The following is a 19732-nucleotide window of genomic DNA, read 5'->3' as shown; positions in this document are numbered from 1 at the left end:
GAACAGAAAAGATCTTGGCCCTGGGTTCTGGAGAGCCTATTACCTTGGATAAGACATCAAGCTTTCTGAGACTATTTCCCTATTTGTAAAATGGGTTCACACAGAGAGATGTAAGGCATTGGACCCTGTGCCAGGAACACAGCAAGCACTCAGGAAATTCACTTCCCATGAAATAGCAAGAATTCAGGTGTAGATAAATTAGTGAACACCCAAAGCCAAAAGCTCCTTCCTGGGGTTTTCAGCCCAAAACTCACTTCACAGAGGGGAGGTACAGACAGGGGTACTCACATGTTGAAATTATAATGCCCAGGGTAATTGGTATGTAGAACAAACTTCTTCACTTTGTGTGTATTCGCATCAAAGAGGATGTCCTGGGATAGAAAACAAGGGTACTCAAGGAGGGAATGTTACTGAAGCAGGGCAGAGGCCTTTCCAAAGGCATGTCCAACTTGGGACATCCACTGCACTCCACGGCGAGAATGCCTGCAGGCATCACCTTTCTTCCAGACAACAGTCCAGGGGACAGGCCAACCAGCTTTTAGACATTTTCTTTCTTTTTTCTTTTTTTGAGATGGAGTCTCACTCTGTCGCGGAGGCTGGAGTGCAGTGGCACTGTGTCAGCCCACTGCAACCTCCGTCTCCTGGGTTCAAGCAGTTCTCCTGCCTCAGCCTCCCGAGTAGCAGGCGCCCACCACCACGCCTGGCTTTTTTATTTTTATTTTTATTTTTAGTAGAGATGGGGTTTCACCGTGTTGGCCAGGCTGGTCTCAAACTCCTGACCTCAGGTGATCCGCCCACCTCGCCTCCCAAAGTGCTGGGATTTCAGGTGTGAGCCACCGTGCCTGGCCCCATACCTTATCTTTTCTGTCATGTGTGTTACCTCTGAACACACTGTACTATCCATTTTAGCTCTTTGTCCTGCTAAGTGGCTTTCTTCCCTCTGAATATAAGCTCCGTGAGGGCAGGGTTGTCTGTCTGTGTTCTTCACTGCTGTATCCCCAACTCTTAGAGTAGTGCCTGGCACACAGTAGGTACTCAATAAAGATTTATTGAATAAAGGTGCTTTACAAACTTTCAAGGCAGGTTCCTCTTTAGAGATGAGGAAACCAAGGCCCCAGGAGGTGCAGTAAGTCACCTAGCGTGGTGCCCAGATGGTAAGCAGCAGAACCAAGAGAATCCGAGGATGCAGACTCAGGACTTTGGGAGGCCAAGGCAGGAGGATTCCTTGAGTTGAGAATACAGGTGCACACCACCACGCCCGGCTAATTTTTGTAATTTTAGTGGAGATGGGGGTTTCACCATATTGGTCAGGTTGGTCTCGAACTCCTGACCTCAGGTGATCCACCCACCTTGGCCTCCCAAAGTGCTGGGATTACAGGCGTGAGCCACCATGCCAGCCAAGTCACCTGGTTCTTGAGGGGCTCAAGGCCACTTGACTATTCTGAATTCCACAACCCATCAGACCCTCCTGGCTTCCATTACACCCTCTGTGGGAGTCAGCAACCCCAGGAACTGAAGTTCCAGCCTGACCTCTCTCTAGGACTTGGACCTGGATTTGATGCCATCCAGTGAATACTTCCCTCCTATCCGCTACTCTTCTCAGCTTCATATCCATCCAGCTGCTTGGGCCCCTGACCTCAGGGTCACCTCTGACTCTACCCCTGTACCCACAGCCAACTAAGTCCTACTGAGGCCAGTCCATTCTCTCCATTTTCCCTGTCACCTATTGATGGCAGCAATGGCCCATCTGGAGTGGCCGCTGCGAGGATGACGACTGGAGCAGAGGAAGTGTGGCCGGGACCTCTGTTTTCCCACAGAACTATGCAGAGCCTGTGGGAACTGGGAACAGGTGAGAGCCCTGGCCTCTACTAAGTTGGCAGGGCAGGAACCCATGCTCCTGGGTGTAGCTGCAGCCTCCCAGCTGCAGCTCCAGACCCTGGCATCCCTGCACTCTCAGGGGCCCAGAAGGCCCCTTGCGCCGGCAGGCTTGAAAGTGCCTGCTCCCACTACCTGGCCTCTCCCTACTCCCGGTGCCTGCTCTGGGGAGGAGCAAAGTTGTGGCTGAGCCCAGGCGCTGTCAGGACCTGGTTGGGAGTGCACACGCTCAGGGCAGCACTGACACGCTAGCCCCCTGCCGCCTTGGCATGAATAGCATGGGCACCATGGATGACATGTTGATGGTGGTAGGAAGCAGAAGGGCTCCTGGGCGGAAAGGGCTGGGTCCCAGGTGAAACCTCACCTTCAAGCCAGGGATGGCCTCAGGCCTGGGGCCGGGCTGCCAGCTCTGGGTAGTCTGTGCATGGAGTGAGAATTTATGGTGCTTTCTCCGGGCCTGCTCATGGACCAATCAGCATGCACTTCCTCCCTTCTGAGCCCATAAAAACCCCAGATTCAGCCAGACTTGGACAGACGTCAATACTACCAACTGTGGGAAGGAGCTACCCACTTCACGTCTCCTTGACTCCTCAGGATGATCTGCCTACAGAAAGAAGCTACCCACTATGGGTCTTCTCTCTGCTGAGAGCTAGACACTTGTCAGGATGACCTGCCTGCAGAAAGGAGCTACCCACCATGAGTCTCCTCTGAACTGTTCTGTTGCTCAATAAAGCTCCTCTCCTTTTTGCTCACCCTCCAGCTGTCTGCATACCTCATTCTTCCTGGCCGCAGGACAAGGACTTGGGACCCACCGCATGGTGGGACTGAAAGAGGTTTAACACAAATAGGGCTGAAATGCCCTGCCCCGCTTTCCACATTGCCGGTGACAAGGAGAGAAGAGCTGCAGCCCTTCAGGAAGCCCAGACCTAGGAGCTCCCCGAGCCAGAGCTGTGACACCCTGTTTGGGGCTCTGTGGTTCTGGGTGTCTCCAAGCTTCCGGGCGCCACTGCATTCTCCTTGTCCAGACATGGGTGCCCGCAATGGAAGCTGCTTGCAGTACACGTGATCTAGCCTCACCCTTACATAGAGCTGGTGCCTCTGCTGGCGCCTGGAGCTGCCTGCCCCACCACAGCAGTCAGCATGCCTGGATGGGCGCAGTGACCGGATGCCACGTTCACTCGCTTACACACCCCTTGCCGTTCCATGCTTGGCTTGCCCTTGGCAGGCATGGGATCCAGGCCGGTAGCGTGAGCTAAGCGCAGCCTGCCAGGCTGAGTGAGCAGAATGAGCCCAGCGGGACCAAGCAAAAATTGGGGCAAAGGCGCCACCGGCCACATAAGTTTCTGGCTGGAAAAGTGACACCCTAAGGTTCTTGAGATACTATCATCACTGGCCCTTGAACCAGAGGTCCAGCTGCAACAGCACTGTTCCCTCCTGCCGCCATCCTACTCTCAGGAGTTCATGACCTGACAGCAGCTCCCCTACTACTCCTGGCTCCTGTGTTTGGTCTTTCCCACTTAGGCAGACTCAGTCTCTCCTCACTCCCTCTGTGAAATCTACTGTTTGCTACCTCAGGACCTCAGATCCTAGAAGGCTCAAAGGTTACAAGACCCATGGTCCAGGCCAGCCCTGCCCTCTTGAGATGTTTCCTGCTGAAACACTGTTTATACAATAATTTCTCATGTCTGCAACTCACCCACCAGCTGGACTGTCCGCACTGGCCAGCTACCAGCTATATCCAGCTCCCTGGGTCCACAGCACAGGGCTACAGCAATGCCTCTGGGGTGGTCCTCTAAAAATATACAAGCACACCCCACTGTCTCCAATCCTTTTCAGTCTCCATTTTGTGACTCAAGAAGAGGGTCCTATGCTTTACAAAAGGGCAGTTCTCCAAAGAGCTTAATCTGAATGATTTCCAAGGCCTCCATCTGTGGAACATGTTTCCCTCAGAAAAGAAGTCAACATGTACCAGGGAACCTAGTGTTTCTGAGCAATCCTGGTTGCAAGAAAGGTCTACTTTGGAGTACCAGAGCCTATGCAAAACAACCCTGGGCAAAGCCAGCTGGGGCTAGGTTCCCCAATGCCCAGGCATGGTTCCAGCTGCATGTGGACACACAGATCTGCAAAGGTGCACTGCCCACCCCAATAGAAATGAAGGGCTTCTCTGAGGAATCACAACTTACCACTCCAAGAGTGAAGTAGTTAAAAAAGTAGTCATTGCACTTCGATGGAACTTGTTTATGAGGGGAAGGAGAATGAATTTTCATCTGTAGGGAAAAAATAACCATAAATTAAAATTCATCCCTCTAATATAGTTCTGGATTAACCGAAAGTCTACAAATTGTGTTACATGTGTAACATTAAGCTGCGGTACAAGCAAGAGTGTGGGGAGTCTCAGCTGCTGGTGTTGACCAATCTAGGAGGAGAGGGGGCCAGCTGTCGTTGACTAGGGACTGCCTTGGTCTCTAAGGAAAGGTAGGCACTATGGAGAGGGACAGAGTCAGGGTAATTGGACTACAGGGGTTAGAAAACAGTTTTCAATTTACTTTACCATTAGCTTTACTTAGAACAAGTTCTATGGGAAAATAGCAAACAGTTTATACTCAGTATTAAATTGGTGTTGATTAAAAAAAAGAGGGAGAGAGACTGCAACATAATTCCCCTACCTTGTCTTCTGATTTATAGAAGACTTTGTGTGGAGAGCCAAGCATGCTAAGAACATCTTGGCAGGAATCACCAAAATACACTGAACGTTCAAATACCCGCATCTTGGCATCTGCTAATAGGCCAGGTCCACAACCTGCAAAAAACAAGAGAGAGAGGTTGTCAGGTTATGGTTAGGACCAGAGACCCTCTCTGGGGGGTGCCAGAGCAGCTACTGGCTGCATGCTACATTATTAGGTCTGGCAAGGGGCAAGACTGCATGCAATCAGAAACATCAGGTCACCAGGGCTTAAGACTGTACAAGAGATCACTATCTATTCAAAATAATGCCAGGGACTTATTCAATCCCCCACATGTGACATGAAGCTCTGGATACTTCATTCACTTATTCATTCACTATTTTATTGCCTACCATGGGCTAGGACATTGTGCTAGCTGTTGAAGAAACAAAAGTGAACAAAAGCAGTGCAGTTGCAGTTTCTGGCCAGACGTGGTGGCTCACGCCTGTAATCCCAGCACTTTAGGAGGCCAAGGCAGATGGATTGTTTGAGCTCAGAGTTTGACACCAGCCTGGGCAACATGGTGATACTCCGTCTCCACAAAAACATACAAAAATTAGCTGGGCATGGTGGTGGGTGTCTGTAGTCCCAGCTACTTGGAAGGGTGAGGTGGGAGGATCACTTGAGCCCAGGAGGCAGAGGTTGCAGTGAGCCAAGATCACACCACTGCACTCTAGCCTGGGTGACAGAGTGAGACAGTCTCAAAAAAAAAAAAAAAGGGCAGTGCTGTTTTTTCTCCATAAGCTCCATCACTGGAGCTTATGCGTGCTGGAGAAGACCTTAATCAGATCATCACACAACTATGGCAACTATGGTAAGATGCAAGGATTTATGTTAAGAGGTACTCCTTGGCCGGGTACGGTGGCTCTTGCCTATAATCCCAGCACTTTGGGAAGCCAAGCGGGGTGAATTGCTTGAGCTCAGGCGTTCAACACCAGCCTGGGCAACATGGTGAAACCCTGGCTCTACAAAATATAATATAAAAATTAGACAGGCGTGGTGGCACACTCCTGTAGTCCTAGCTACTTGGGAGGCTAAGGTGGGAGGATCACTTGAGCCCAGGAGGCAGAGACTGCAGTGAGCTAAGATCACACCACTGCATTCCAGCCTGGGTGACAGAGTGAGACACTGTCTTAAAAAAAAAAAAAAAAAAACTACAAAAGTACTCTCAATGGTAACCCCTAACCAGAGACACTGAACCTGTAAAACCGCTCTATCAACAAGTAGAGTGAAGCATGCATTACTTGACTCCCTAATTCTACACAAACACCTGACAGAGCCCTCCAACCCAGACAAGAGCCATTATCACTCAAAAGGGACAAACCAGCTAAGTGGAGGAATAAAAGACCTTCTGATTTGCCAAAAGTTTATGCTTTGGGAAGAATCTTTAAGCTCTGACTTTTTCTAATAAAACATTTCAGAAATGATTAGTTAATGACACACACACAAACACACAAATGTAGAAGTGGTTGTGGCATGGTAATAAATACACCAACAGTAAAAATTTCCCCATTTTGTGGAGGGAGAGACAAGGTGTTTTGCTCCCACCCCCCAGCAAAAAAAAAGGAAGCCAAGAATCTGAGAAGGATTGTAATTCTTGGTGCCATGATAATCACTGACACCATCTTACTCAGCACAAGGCTTTACAGTTGTCAAAGTTCTCTCATGTGTAACAATCCATTTGCTATATGCAGAAGCTTCAGAGAACCCAAATCTGAAATAACTAGGTACTGAGTTCAACTAACCCAAGAATCTCTATTCTCAGCAAGTATACACTGAGGGGCAAATAAAGGCTTAGGCAAGCCTTGGGTGACCTATAGAATCCACCAAAAGTCCTGTCAAGCTGGACTCTGGGCCCAAAGTATCCAGTGGCCTAACACATTTCTTCAGGCGCCAGATACGTGTGGATGTCAGATGGGGGCTGCAAGGAAGGAACCCTTCAAAGGTGAGCCTTCTCTTTTGTCTCCCTCTGCTTGAAGTACATCCAGGTATAATTACCAAGAGTTTCAGCTACTTTTTAGATTGTGATTCCCCAAAGTGTGTCTTTCTACAAATTACTGTGGAGACCCAGATGGCTGAACTGACTCCCTGCATTAAAAGCATCACTGCAGCCATATTCCATAAGGAAGGATATGAGAAATGAGTGGGTTGAGAAACTTGTGCTTGCCACAGGAAACTCTCAGTGAAGACGATAACCCTTTGAGGCCCTGACTTAACAAACCATTTGCCCTGCTGACAGTGTAAGCAGTGAGCAGTGTGACTGCTGGGAATGTGCTGTACAAGGTGCAGACATAATTGGCTGAGAGCCCACCCTCAACAGGCTCCTCCTGCTGTCGCCTGGGATGATTAATGACCCTGATCCTTGACCACCCTGCTGTTTCAAGCAGTGATCCTCTTGGGAAAACACACTAAATCACTTGACCTTACTGCCACATCTCAATTCTCTCAAAAACTATGGCTCAGGCTGGGCGTGGTGGCTCACACCTGTAATCCCAGCACTTTGGGAGGCTGAGGCGGGCGGATCACTTAACGTCAGGAGTTTGAGACCAGCCTGGTCAATATGGTGAAACCCCATCTCTACTAAAAATACAGAAATTAGCCTGGCATGGTGGCACACGTCTGTAATCCCAGATACTTGGGAGGCTGAGGCATGAGAATTGTTTTAACCCAGGAGGCAGAGGTTGCAGTGAGCTGAGATCACGCCACTGCACTCTAGCCTGGACAACACAGCAAGACTCTGTCAAAAAACAACAACAACAACAAAAAATCCCAAAACCATAGCTCAAGCATGACACTCCTTTAAGTGGTTGTTCTGTCTTGGCTAGAAAATCACATTTTAAGAAATTCGTAACGTGGAGGTTGTGAACTGTCTAACTGTTCACAGAAGTGGGCTCAGAGCTCATATACCAGATTCTTTTTTTTTTTTTTTGAGAAGGAGTCTTGCTCTGTCGCCCAGGCTGGAGCACAGTGGCGCTATCTTGGCTCACTGCAAGCTCCACCTCCTGGGTTCACGCCATTCTCCTGCCTCAGCCTCCCGAGTAGCTGGGACTACAGCCGCCCGCCACCACGCCCGGCTAATTTTTTCTATTTTTCAGTAGAAACGGGGTTTCACTGTGTTAGTCAGGATGGTCTCAATCTCCTGACCTCGTGATCTGCCCGCCTCGGCCTCCCAAAGTGCTAGAATTATAGGCGTGAGCCACCACGTCCAGCCTATATAGCAGATTCTTAATAATTAAGAACCATTTGGGAGGCTGAGGTGGGAGGACCGCTTAAGGCTAGGAGTTTGAGACCAGCCTGGGCAACATAGGGAGACCACGTGTCTACAAAAAAATAGAATTAGCTGGGTGTGGTGGTGTGCACCTGTAGTCCCAGTTTCTTCAGAGGCTGAGGCAGAAGGATTCCTTGTGCCCAGGAGTTCAAGGCTGCACTTAGCTATGATGGTGCCACTGCATTCCAGCCTGGGTGACAGAGGGAGACCATGTCTCAAAGAAAGAAAAAAGAAGCAAAAGAAAAGAAGAACCAATGCCTCAGAAACTGATGCAGGAACCCAATTTACGAATAAATGCTGGCTAGGCAATGAGCTCCACGAAGGTTCTCAGCTCTCTTTATGGGAACAAACTCCACGCTGAAGCTCCCAGTCCCGTTAAGCACGATCCACAACCCAAAGCAGCCGAAGTTGGCCAGGCATGGGAATGTCACAAAATGAGGCATGGATCCTGGAGGGACCAGCTACTGAAGGTGGCAACTCTTTTTTTTTTTTTTGTGAGACGGAGTTTCGCTCTTGTTGCCCAGGCTCCAGTGCAATGACGCTATCTCAGCTCACTGCAACCTCTGCCTCCTGAGTTCAAGCGATTCTCCTGTCTCAGCCTCCTGAGTAGCTGGGATTACAGGCGTGCATTACCACGCCCAGCTAATTTTTGTATTTTTAATAGAGATGGGGTTTCATCATATTGGTCAGGCTGGTCTTGAACTCCTGACCTCAGGTAATCCGCCCGCTTTGGCCTCCCAAAGTGCTGGGATTACAGGCATGAGCCACCGCACCCGGCCAACTATTTCTTTTTGTTGTTGTTGTTGTTGTTCATGGTTGGCAAAACTCTTGCCAAGGTGTGGCCAAACCACAATTCAACAAGTCCCGTCTGCTTGCCTATGCTGAGAACTTGGCATTAAGGGTAGAAAAAGGGGAGCCAGGCATGGTGGTGCGTGCCTGTAGCCTAGTCAGGAGGTTAAGGCAGGATTGCTTGAACCCAGGAGTTCAAGGCCACAGTATTCCACTGCACACCAGCCTGGGCAATATAGGGAGAAAAGCTGGGTGTAGCGGCTTGCACCTGTAATACCAGCACTTTGGAAAGCCAAGGAGGGAGGATCCATTGAGCCCAGGAGTTCAAGATCATTCTGGGTAACACAGCAAGACCCATCTCCACATACACAAAAATTAACTGGGCATGGTAGCACACGCCTGTGGTCCTAGCTACTTGGGAGGCTTAGGTGAGATCACTTGAGCCCAGGAGTTTTGAGGCTGCAGCGAGCTATGATTGCACCACTGCACTACAGCCTGGATGACAGAATGAGACCATCTCTAACAAAACAAAACAAAACAAAACAAAAAAAGGTACAAAAAAGGGGAGAGCTGGCCAGGTGCGGTGGCTCACGCCTGTAATCCCAGCACTTTGGGAGGCTGAGGTGGGCGGATCATGAGGTCAGGAGTTCGAGACCAGCCTGAACAACATGGTGAAACCCTGTCTCTACTAAAAATACAAAAATTAGCCGGGTGTGGTAATGCGTGCCTGTAATCCCAGCTACTCGGGAGGCTGAGGCAGGAGAATCGCTTGAACCCGGGAGGCAGAGGGTGCAGTAAGCTGAGATCGTGCCACTGCACTCCAGCCTTGGTGACAGAGCAAGACTCTGTCTCAAAAAAAAGAAAAAAGAAAAAAAGAGAAAAGGGGAGAGCAGTAGCACTGCAACCCACAGGATGCATCTCCAGGAAACACTTGGGAACTGTCACAAAGCTATATAAGCACACAGCAGGCCTATGTGCATGCTGAGAGAAGCAGTGCATCTTATTAAGATTTGCTAATTATAAGACTATGTCCAGTCCCTTGACAAAACTAAACAAAAGCTTTAACCAAAAACATCTGCATCATTTGTCTTCTACCAACTATGTGGCAATGGACTGAATGCTTTTGTTTCCCCTAAAATTCATACGTTGAAATCCTAACCACCAAGGTGATGGTATTAGAAGGTCAGGGCTTTGGGAGGTGATTACATTATGGAAGCGGAGACCTCAGGATTGAGATCAGTGCCGTTACAAAACAGACTCCAGGGAGTTAACTAGCCCCTTGCACCATATGAGGATACGGGGAGAAGTCTCTTCTATGAACTAGACTGCAGGCGCATCCAGATACTGAATCTGCCAGTGCCTTGATCTTGGACTTCCCAGCCTCCAGAACTGTAAGAAATAAATTTCTGTTGTTTAGCAGCCACTCAGTTTATGGTATTTTGTTATAGCAGCCTGAATGGACTAAGACACACCCTAAGCACGTGGGATTTTAGACTGTCTCAACATGGGTATAATGCGGAATGTACCAATCTCAAAGCCAGTCACTGACCTGCAGCAAGTAGGCGAAGTCGTAAACCTGCAGGTCCAGTTCCGTCTCGAAGAACATCTACACTCTCAGCATAGACATTGCCCAGGAAACAGCTCAGAGGCATCATGGGAGCCCTGGGGACAGACACAGAATGAGCAGAGGCTTGGTTCTTTCTCTCAGGCAGCCCAGGCCTTAGCATGAAACTCATGCTCCTTATACTTACTTTGTATCCTGTAGGCTGTTGCCACTGTAGATATACATTCGTTTTACAGTTGCTCCATGGGGTATCTGGAGAGAAGCCAGGCCATGGGCAAAATTGGGCTGCAAACAAAGGTCAAGAGTTTTACTTAGGGCACTACAGGTCATGGGACTCAGGCTCTGGTCTTCCCTGTCACTCATGGTCTTCAAGAGCTGCTCAGGTCAAAAGGTCAAAGTGTACCCTCAAACCTGGCTCTTTGGCTCTGGGTCAGTAAACTCCCCAAAACCATGCAAGTCCACCTTTAATTCCGCTTGGTTTTCCTTTTCTTTTCTTTCTTTTTTTTTTTTTTGAGGCAGAGTCTCATTCTGTCACCCAGGCTGGAGTACAGTGGCATGATCTCAGCTCACTGCAACCTCCACCTCCCGGGTTCAAGTGATTCTCCTGCCTCAGCTTCCCGAGTAGCTGGGACTACAAATGTGCACCACCACAACCAGCTAATTTTTTTTTTTTTTTTGAGACGGAGTCTCGCTCTGTTACCCAGGCTAGAGTGCAGTGGCATGATGTCGGCTCACTGCAAGCTCTGCCTCCCGGGTTCACGCCATTCTCCTGCCTCAGCCTCCCAAGTAGCTGGGACTACAGGTATCCGCCACCACACCCGGCTAAATTTTTTGTATTTTTAGTAGAGAGGGGGTTTCACCATGTTAGCCAGGATGGTCTCGATCTCCTGACCTCATGATCCGCCCGCCTCGGCCTCCCAAAGTGCTGGGATTACAAGCGTGAGCCACTGCGCCCGGCCTGTTTTTTTTTTTTTTTAATATTTTTGGTAGAGATGGTTTCACCATGTTGGCCAACCTGGTCTCGAACTCCTGACCTCAAGTGATCTGCCCGCCTTGGCCTCCCAAAGTGCTGGGATTAGAAGCATGAGCCACCATGCCCGGTCAGTTTTCCTTTTCTTCATAGGGGAAAATGCAGAAATGCTTCCTTAATTAAAATAAGCCTTAGAAAAGCTTATCATTTTCACAGCCCCAAGGATGAATGAAATGTTTGCAAAAACAAAGGTAACTGAAAATCCAGTGGATGAAATCTCCAAATTCTAGGCCACCAGGAAAACTGTTGATTAGGAGCTTGAAAATAAGGAATGAACGAACTTATCTCTGAAAAGTGAGCCTCACCTCACTCCATTGTGGGAAGTATCCTCTTCCTCGGAATGCCAGCCTGAGCATTGTTCTTCCTCTGTCAACCCACCCACTCTACCACTTTACCCCGTAAAGAGCTCAAATACATGGAAACCAAAGAAAGTCTGCCTATCTAATACCCACTCCTCTATTCCCATCCCATGACACCGTCTGCTGAGCCATACCACAGACACTGGGCAACAAACACCAGGGGACAGGAAGGGCTAACCTCATACTTTGGAGCCTCAGTCCATGAGTCTAACTGAAAAGAGAAAGACAGTCCTCTGAAGTTGAGATGGAAGAGCTGCTCAGCGGAGTTGTACACTGTTGGGGGTGGGGGAGAAGAAAATAACATGGTTGACTGGCATCTGAAATGGCTAACATAAACCAGCCTGGCAGGGAGTAATGACTGACAACACCTTCCCTGTGGCTTGTTTCTAAACTGGCCTACTAGGTTGAAAACAAGGGGGAGGATGTTTCCTTCACACCCAAGTACCAACCCCACAATCCTATGGGAGCCTGACTCCAGGAAGTGGGGTGGGATGGCACTACCGGGCAGGTTTATTGCTATGAACTGCCACTGATGACCAGAGGAATCAGATGGACTTGGCTTACCTCCAGGATGGGTTGCGCCAAAAGACTGGTCAATCTGTTCAATGGTAGGAGCTATGGCCTGAGAATTAAAATGCACGCCACTGAAAAACAAAAATATTTTTTAATACTAGGCTTCACAAGATGGGCCCACAGATCATGTGAGATAGTAGCTGGGAGAGTTATTTTTAAGACACAGGCAGGTGAGTCTCTAATTATATCAAAATACAAAGTTTAATTAGAGAACTTTTAAATAAGAGAATTAATGAGGTCAGGAGAAGGTCAATTCTCATGAGGCTGATATACAGAGTTGATCCTCTGGAGCTTTATGACACCAGTGACTCTTAAGAAAAAGGTAGAGATGAGAAGCCACCAGACTCTGAGGTATGAAGGCCCCAATAAAACTAAAAGACAACTAGAACCTGCAGGGGCCAGTGGTACCACACATTTGCTTGTCTACTCCTCTATCAGCAAAACTGCCTGAGCCTGCCCCAGGAATCAGGTCCTCTTCACACCCTCAAAAAGGGAAAGGGAAGCCAGTTAGGGAGACTTACTGAAAGGAGTATTCTATCCCTTGAACCCAGGAGGCGGAGGTTACAGTGAGCCGAGATGGCGCCACTGCACTCCAGCCTGGGTTACAGAGAGAGACTCCGTCACAAAAAAAAAAAAAAGAAAGAAAGAAAGGAAGGAGTATTCTAGATTTTTAGATGCAGGCATGCTGCCTTGCCATAATGGGGGCGCAACAACTTTGGACTGTGCATGTCATCCCTGCTGTAATTCTAAAAAGTACATTATAGCTCTAAAATGGTGGTCTCTTTGGCATTCTCTTCAGCATATGCTTTGGAGTCAGACCTATCTGGTTTGTCCCACCTCTATTACTCATGAAAACATGAAAAGAGGTGCCAAGAGAGGCTGTCAGCGGGAGGGCAGCTATGACCCAGGAGACTATCACATCACCTCTGAGCTGAGGTCTGGCTTTGTTGAGTGGATTAAGTTAGATGACATACATGCGAAGTGTTAAACACATCACATATTCTTAATGAGGTTTACTTCTCTTCTCCAGGAAACTGAGCAGGCTTGAAGGTTGCCTCAGGAAATCATAGCACCAGGCTATAATTCACATCTGTGACAGATGTGAATCTTTACTAACTTAATGAAGGTAGTAGATATGGCCTGTCTATACCAAGTGTGACATATATCAGCAGGGGAGAAAACTTACCAATATTTTAACTTTACTTTAGTCAAATCATATACTTCGATCACCTAAAAAAAAGTTTAAGAGTTGTCAATGCTCTGAAGGTGATGACAGACTAAAAATGATTAAAAATACATTTATAGAATAAATAGTAAAAAAAAAAAAAAAAAAAAAAAATTACCAATAGAAATTTTATGGAAGCACTGCATGTTATCTTTTGTTCTCATTTAAAATTTTTAAAAAAACTTTTTGTAGAGATAGAATCTTAGCAAAACTAAAAAACTATGTTGCCCAGGCTGGTCTCAAACTCCTGGGCTCAAATGATCCTCCTGTCTTAGCCTCCCAAAGTGCTGGGATTACAAGCATGAGCCACCACGACAGTCCTTTGTTATTTTGAAACCGGGGAGAAAACACACAGCATAACCTCCTAGCTTCCCTCTCCTAGTGGACTGCTCAACGGATGTCCATGGATGCTCTGGGTCAAGGCTCTTACATGCAGTCCACTTCTGGGTCAGGCTGGAGCACACACCACCCTATAGGACAATGATCTCTTCCACAGACATGAAGCTTGTTAAGGCTCTGCTTTGGACACTAAGCCCCCTTCCTCCCATCTCATATTTTGCTGCATTTTAAAAGCAACCACGTCAGGTTGCTTTAGAAAACAGCTTATTTTAGCTGGGCACAGTGGCTCAAGCCTATAATCCCAGCACTTTGGGAGGCCCAGGTGGGTGGATCTCCTGAGGTCAGGAGTTCCAGACCAGCCTGACCAACATGGTGAAATCCTGTCTGTACTAAAAATACAAAAATTAGCTGGGCGTGGTGGCACACACCTATAATCCCAGCTACTCAGGAGGCTGAGGCAGGAGAACTGCTTGAGCCCGGGAGTTAGAGGTTGCAGTGAGCTGAGATTGCGCCACTGCACTCCAGCCTGGGTGACAGAGAGAGACTCCGTCTCAAAAAAAAAAAAAAAGGCCGGGTGCAGTGGCTCACGCCTGTAATCCAAGCACTTTGGGAGGCCGAGGCGGGCGGATCACGAGGTCAGGAGATCGAGACCATCCTGGCTAACACGGTGAAACCCCGTCTCTACTGAAAAATACAAAAAATTAGCCAGGCGTGGTGGTGGGCGCCTGTAGTCCCAGCTACTGGGGAGGCTGAGGCAGGAGAATGGCATGAACCCGGGAGGCGGATTGCGCCACTGCACCCCAGCCTGGGCGACAGAGCGAGACTCCTTCTCAAAAAAAAGAAAGAAAGAAAGAAAGAAAATAGCTTATTTTGAAGTTGATTTTGTTTACAAAACAAAAAGATGGAGTGGGAGGTCTATCCCGTTAGAAAGCAAGCCATAATATTTGTCACACAAGTGTGACAGTATTCAGTTATGTCCCTGATGAAGAGGATCTGGTTGAAACAAGAAAGCCTCAGGACCTTTGTGAAGCTTGCTCTTTAATGGGTTCAGCCTCAGATGAAATTCTAAGAACTCAGGGCAGGGCAGAGATAAAGGAAAAGGCATCACCTAACACTCCGCCATCAGTGGTGCCAAGTAATAAGCACTATGAAGTCCTTCATGCAATGGTGTCAAGGGCTTGGCAGCCAGCAGCACAGGTAGGGGCTCGGAGCACCATCTACCATCCTCCAGCTGGGAGGTTTGGCTCTCATTGTGGAGACACAAGCAGAGCTGGCTCAATATCTGTTTGTCCTGCCAATCTGAGCCTGATTGTGGAAGAGGCTGTGGGGCATTGTATGCAGGAACATCTGGCACTGCCAAAGAAACTGAGACATAATAGATAGTAGGTTCGCTTTTGGCCAGAGACCCTATCCCTAACTTTATTTAGAGACCACAACACTGAACCAAATTGGAAACCTCTTGACTATAATGTAGCTCTTTTGATCCTATCTGCTAGAAAGAACTGCTCCCTCTGCTAGGCCGTCACAACACTGGAATGAACCCTTTCCTCCATACTTGTGTATTCTGTTAAGTGGTCCAATAAGTTAAGTCCCTTGAGGGACCCATTATTTGCATAGGGAAGGTGTTCAATTCATGTTAGGCAATTCTGCCTGGTATGAAGCTTGAAAGCATGAAAAGAAGTGCCAGGAGGGGCTGTGGAAGGAAGGGCAGGGGAACAGCTATGATTCAGAAGATAGCCAGTGTCCCCTGCAGAATATCTGGGCATGGGAGTATACCATGCCAAACTGGCATGCCATTTCACTGAGGCCAGAGCCTTGCCTAGCAGAGAGCCAGAAGCCCTCCTGCTCATAGCAGGCGCAGGCACTCACCTCCCTCACTTCTATCCCTACAGCTGGCCAATCATCCCCCAAAGCTTCCCACCACCCGCCCTGTGGAAGTGAGCCTGCACGATGTTCCTCCTGTATCACTGGCACCCCACCTGCCAACAGCTATACGGGTCCAACACATATAGATGCTTCGACCCTGCCTGATCAATGGGAAAACAGTGGACCAGAGCTAATCACAGGGCATGAAGCAGCACTTGTGGCAATGGACCCAGAGTGCTGGATATCCTGGAGTCCTTCATGTCACTAGGAGCATCAATAAGCAGATTTCATCTCTTGAAGCTTGCTGCACTATAGGGACGAGCAGCTGGGAAGGCTAAAGCCCATGATTTTCCACCTCTGGGCTACAGAAGCTCCTGATTTCCCCAGAGGGGAAGAGATGTGGCAGCAGCCAAGATAAAAATGGAAAAGACAGGTGGCTGTAAAGGTTGTGACTTATAAAGCCTCATTCCACAGGGCTGTCTCTCTTAGGCTTGAGGCAGGGGGTGGGGAGCAACTGTAGGAGGCAGCACCAGAAGAGGTGGATTCTGAAGGTGTTGGATGGAAGGGCAGGAAGATAGGTCAGGTCAGGCTGGTGCCAATCAAAAACATCTTGGTGATTACTTGCTCAGTTTCCAGAAGACTCAGGCAGGACCCCAGTCTCTCCTTCATGGGGATCCCACAGAAGGCAGAAGAGGATTGCTGATTCGATTTTATCTCCTTTCCTATCCAAAGGTACCTCCCATTCCTCATATTTCTGTAAATTTCTTCAGCTTTTCTCATTTATTTCCCAGATCCATCAACAGAGTCTAAGTGGTCAGCCACCACATATTGCCAATATCCAGTTAAAAGCCTGGCATCAGGTAAACTACTTATCCTCTCTGTCCCTCGGTTTTCTTGCTAGTAAACAGTACCTACTCACAGGTGGGTTAGGATTAAATTAGAAAATGCATGTGAAACACCCAGCCATGTGCCTAGCATATACTAAGCACTCACTAAACATATGACATTGTCTTCACCATGCTGTGATTCTATGGGCTGCTGGACATCCCTTTTGTTGCCCATTTAGGTTACTTCCAGCTTCTCATTACCATGAAATGCCATTACCTTCCCCCAGTGTTTCTGGGTTACATTTTCTAAAGTGGACTTTTACCAAGTCAAAGGGAAATGACTACTTGTAAAGGCATTTCCATGTTACCAGATTAATTTCCCCCCAATTGGTTTTTTTTTTTTTTTGAGACGGAGTCTCGCTCTGTCGCCCAGGCTGGAGTGCAGTGGTGCAATCTCGGCTCACTGCAAACTCTGCCTCCCGGGTTCACGCCATTCTCCTGCCTCAGCCTCCCAAGTAGCTGGGGCTACAGGCGCCTGCCACCACGCCCAGCTAATATTTTGTATTTTTAGTAGAGACGGGGTTTCACCGTGTTAGCCAGGATGGTCTCAATCTCCTGACCTCATGATCCACCCGCCTTGGCCTCCCAAAGTGCTGGGATTACAGGCGTTAGCCACTGCACTCGGCTCCAATTTGTGATTATGCCATATTGAAGATCATCCTCTGCCCTTTCCCAGTGTGGAACTTCTGGCCATGGAGACAGGATAGAATGAGGAATTCTAATTCCACATACTGATTCTCTTTCCATGTTTTATTTTCTCTCCTTAGCAGTTCACTTGTGACAAGGATGATGAGAACTGGGAAGTACCCAAGTCTTTTGGAAAGGCTACTCCATAACCCAAAAAGGACAACAACTCTGGCATGCCACTGCCCAGGGCCCATTCAACCTCATGACTTTGAGGCATGCCTCTGGTGTCACATGACTAACCTGTGAGGCCCAGGCATTTGTAAATAGGGTATATCAAAAACAGACTGAACTGGGCGCGGTGGCTCATGCCTGTAATCCCAGCATTTTGGGAGGCCGAGGCAGGTGGATCACGAGGTCAAGAGATCAAGACCAGCCTGGCCAACATGGTGAAACCCCATCTCTACTAAAAACACAAAAAACTAGCTGGGTGTAGTGGCACGCACCTGTCCCAGCTACTCAGGAGGCTGAGGCAGGAGAATTGCTTAAACCTGGGAGGCGGAGGTTGCAGTGAGCCAAGATTGCACCACTTCACGCCAGCCTGGGTAATAGAGTGAGACTCTGTCTCAAAAAAAAAAAAAAGACTGGGCTGGGCACAGTGGCTCATGCCTGTAATCCCAGCACTTTGGGAGGCTGTGGCGGGCGGATCACAAGGTCAGGAGTTTGAAAACAGCCTGGTCAACACGGTGAAACCCCATCTCTACTAAAAATACAAAAATTTAGCTGGGCGTGGTGGCATGCACCTGTAGTCCCAGCTACTCAGGAGGCTGAGGCAGAAGAATGGCTTGAACCCAGGAGGTGGAGGTTGCAGTGAACCAAGATCGAGCCACTGCACTCCAGCCTGGGTGACAGAGCTAGACCTCATCTCAAAAAAAAAAAAACAAACCAAAACCAAAAACAAAGAAAACCAGACTGGACTGAAACAGGTGTTAGCATATTGCACTCAAATGCCAATTAAGATAGCCCTACATATTAGTAAGTTGTTTTTTTACATTTCCTCCCCAGGGTTAAAGAATCAACTCATTGCTGGTGTTGTTAACCCAAGCCCCAGCATTCTAGGAAGAACAGTTTCCATTTTCTAACCAAGTTACAGTGTTTGACAAAAGAATGAAGTAAAACTATCTTGTTTTCCTATTGGACATGAAAGCCCCCTCCCCATAGCATGTTTCCCAAATCTTCAACACTCTTTCACCTTCCCCTCTGGAGCCTGGGAAAGCAGCCCTTCCCAGCCTCTTTCTGACCATCCCAACCCACTTCCATCTTCCCTCTTTTTAGGGGAACAGGCACAGCTTCAGTTCCCTATATTGTAGTGATCTCTGAACCAAAGAAGTCCACACCTACTTATAAGTTTTTGAAACATCTCACAATAGCACATACTAATTAGCTCCAGAAAGACTGGCCCAGCTGGACATGAAACATTAGTTGTCATTTATAGTTACCTTAAGTCTCTGATTGAAAGCATCAAACATTAGTTTGATTCCGTCCTGAGTCAGGTTAAGAATGAGGTCATGGCTTAGAGGAGACTACAAAACAAAAATAAAATACATTCTGAGTAACTGATTTATTCACTAAGCACCTACTGAAAGCCTTACAATATAAATGCAACACACAGGGAATATCTAAGTGCAGACAGTCCCTCTCTCCTCCAGCTAATGATGCTTGGAAACCAGAAAAAAACTGCTGCATGAACATATGGTGTTTTTTACTTCTAGCCTGCAGCTGCTGTTTCTTAATATTGGCTGAAAAGAGCCTCTCCCTTCTGGGCTTCAGTAAAAATACCTGGGGAAAAGGGACAGAGTTATATGAGTATACAGGTCATTCTCCTTTCAGGCTCCAGGCTCCACATCTGCAAAATGAAGTTCACTGCCATCGAACCTACAGAGCAGTTGGTGAGGAATACAGGTCATGTGAAAAGGCCTAGTCCAGGATCTAAACTCAGCAGATACTGCTTATGCCTATCAGCTGAACCTACATCCATTCACACTCAGGCTGTTCGTACCATCCACAGGGAACACATTTTTATTCTTTGATGGTTTAGATCAAATTCTAGGACAAAGAAATATACTGTGGTCTGATTTTGAGATGACCTTCTTACCCTTTTTCTCTCTCCCCCCAGCCTCCCATCCCATTTCATTTGTGCTTCTTCCTGAAAAGCCGAAGTCTAAGATCTAAAGAGTCGCATTTCTGCATTTGCCCCTCCTGAATCCTGGGGGAGGGGAGTAGCAGAACAAAGCAGTGGACAGAACCCTGGTGACCTTAGGTAACTCTCAAAACTTCTCTGAGCTCTGGTTTCTTCATGGGAATACTTTCATCTCTTCCCTCCAGGGTTGTTATGAGGACAGAGATAGTAGGTCAGAAAGCATCTAGCCCAATACCCGGCACACAGCACTCTCTTCTTGTGTCTGCCCCATCTGCGTGCTTCTGGTCCAATGCAATTAATTCAAGGATTCAATGTCTGAAGATTCTCCACAGCCCTGATCGAGGCTGCCCAATAGTAGAAGGAAAAACACCATCTAAAACCCCACCCTTCTTTAACACATGGCTGCTCAA

General features: G+C 47.9%; 1 protein-coding gene across 8 annotated transcripts in view; it reads right to left on the bottom strand.

Moving 5' to 3' along the window:
* The window catches only part of PHAF1 (phagosome assembly factor 1), a 41090-nt gene that overhangs the window by 3831 nt on the left and 17527 nt on the right, over positions 1-19732 (bottom strand). For 4 of the 8 annotated variants that reach the window (XM_024233497.3, XM_054534932.2, XM_002826524.6 and 1 more), the window contains exons 4-12: positions 18622-18705; positions 13368-13411; positions 12173-12252; positions 11787-11881; positions 10407-10504; positions 10205-10317; positions 4542-4675; positions 4059-4142; positions 289-371 (exon numbers count right to left, since the gene is read on the bottom strand). In XM_024233497.3, the coding sequence (XP_024089265.1) occupies positions 289-371; positions 4059-4142; positions 4542-4675; positions 10205-10317; positions 10407-10504; positions 11787-11881; positions 12173-12252; positions 13368-13411; positions 18622-18705 (815 nt within the window). The remainder of the gene's footprint in view (positions 1-288; positions 372-4058; positions 4143-4541; positions 4676-10204; positions 10318-10406; positions 10505-11786; positions 11882-12172; positions 12253-13367; positions 13412-18621; positions 18706-19732) is intronic. The other 4 variants (XM_054534934.2, XM_063717669.1, XM_063717668.1 and 1 more) reach the window with 2 other exon arrangements.

The sequence above is a fragment of the Pongo abelii genome, chromosome 18 (genome assembly GCF_028885655.2).
Source record: "Pongo abelii isolate AG06213 chromosome 18, NHGRI_mPonAbe1-v2.0_pri, whole genome shotgun sequence".
NCBI lineage: Eukaryota > Metazoa > Chordata > Mammalia > Primates > Hominidae > Pongo > Pongo abelii.
The sequence above is the reverse complement of the archived record's forward strand: the minus strand, read 5'-3'. Positions and strand labels throughout refer to the sequence as shown.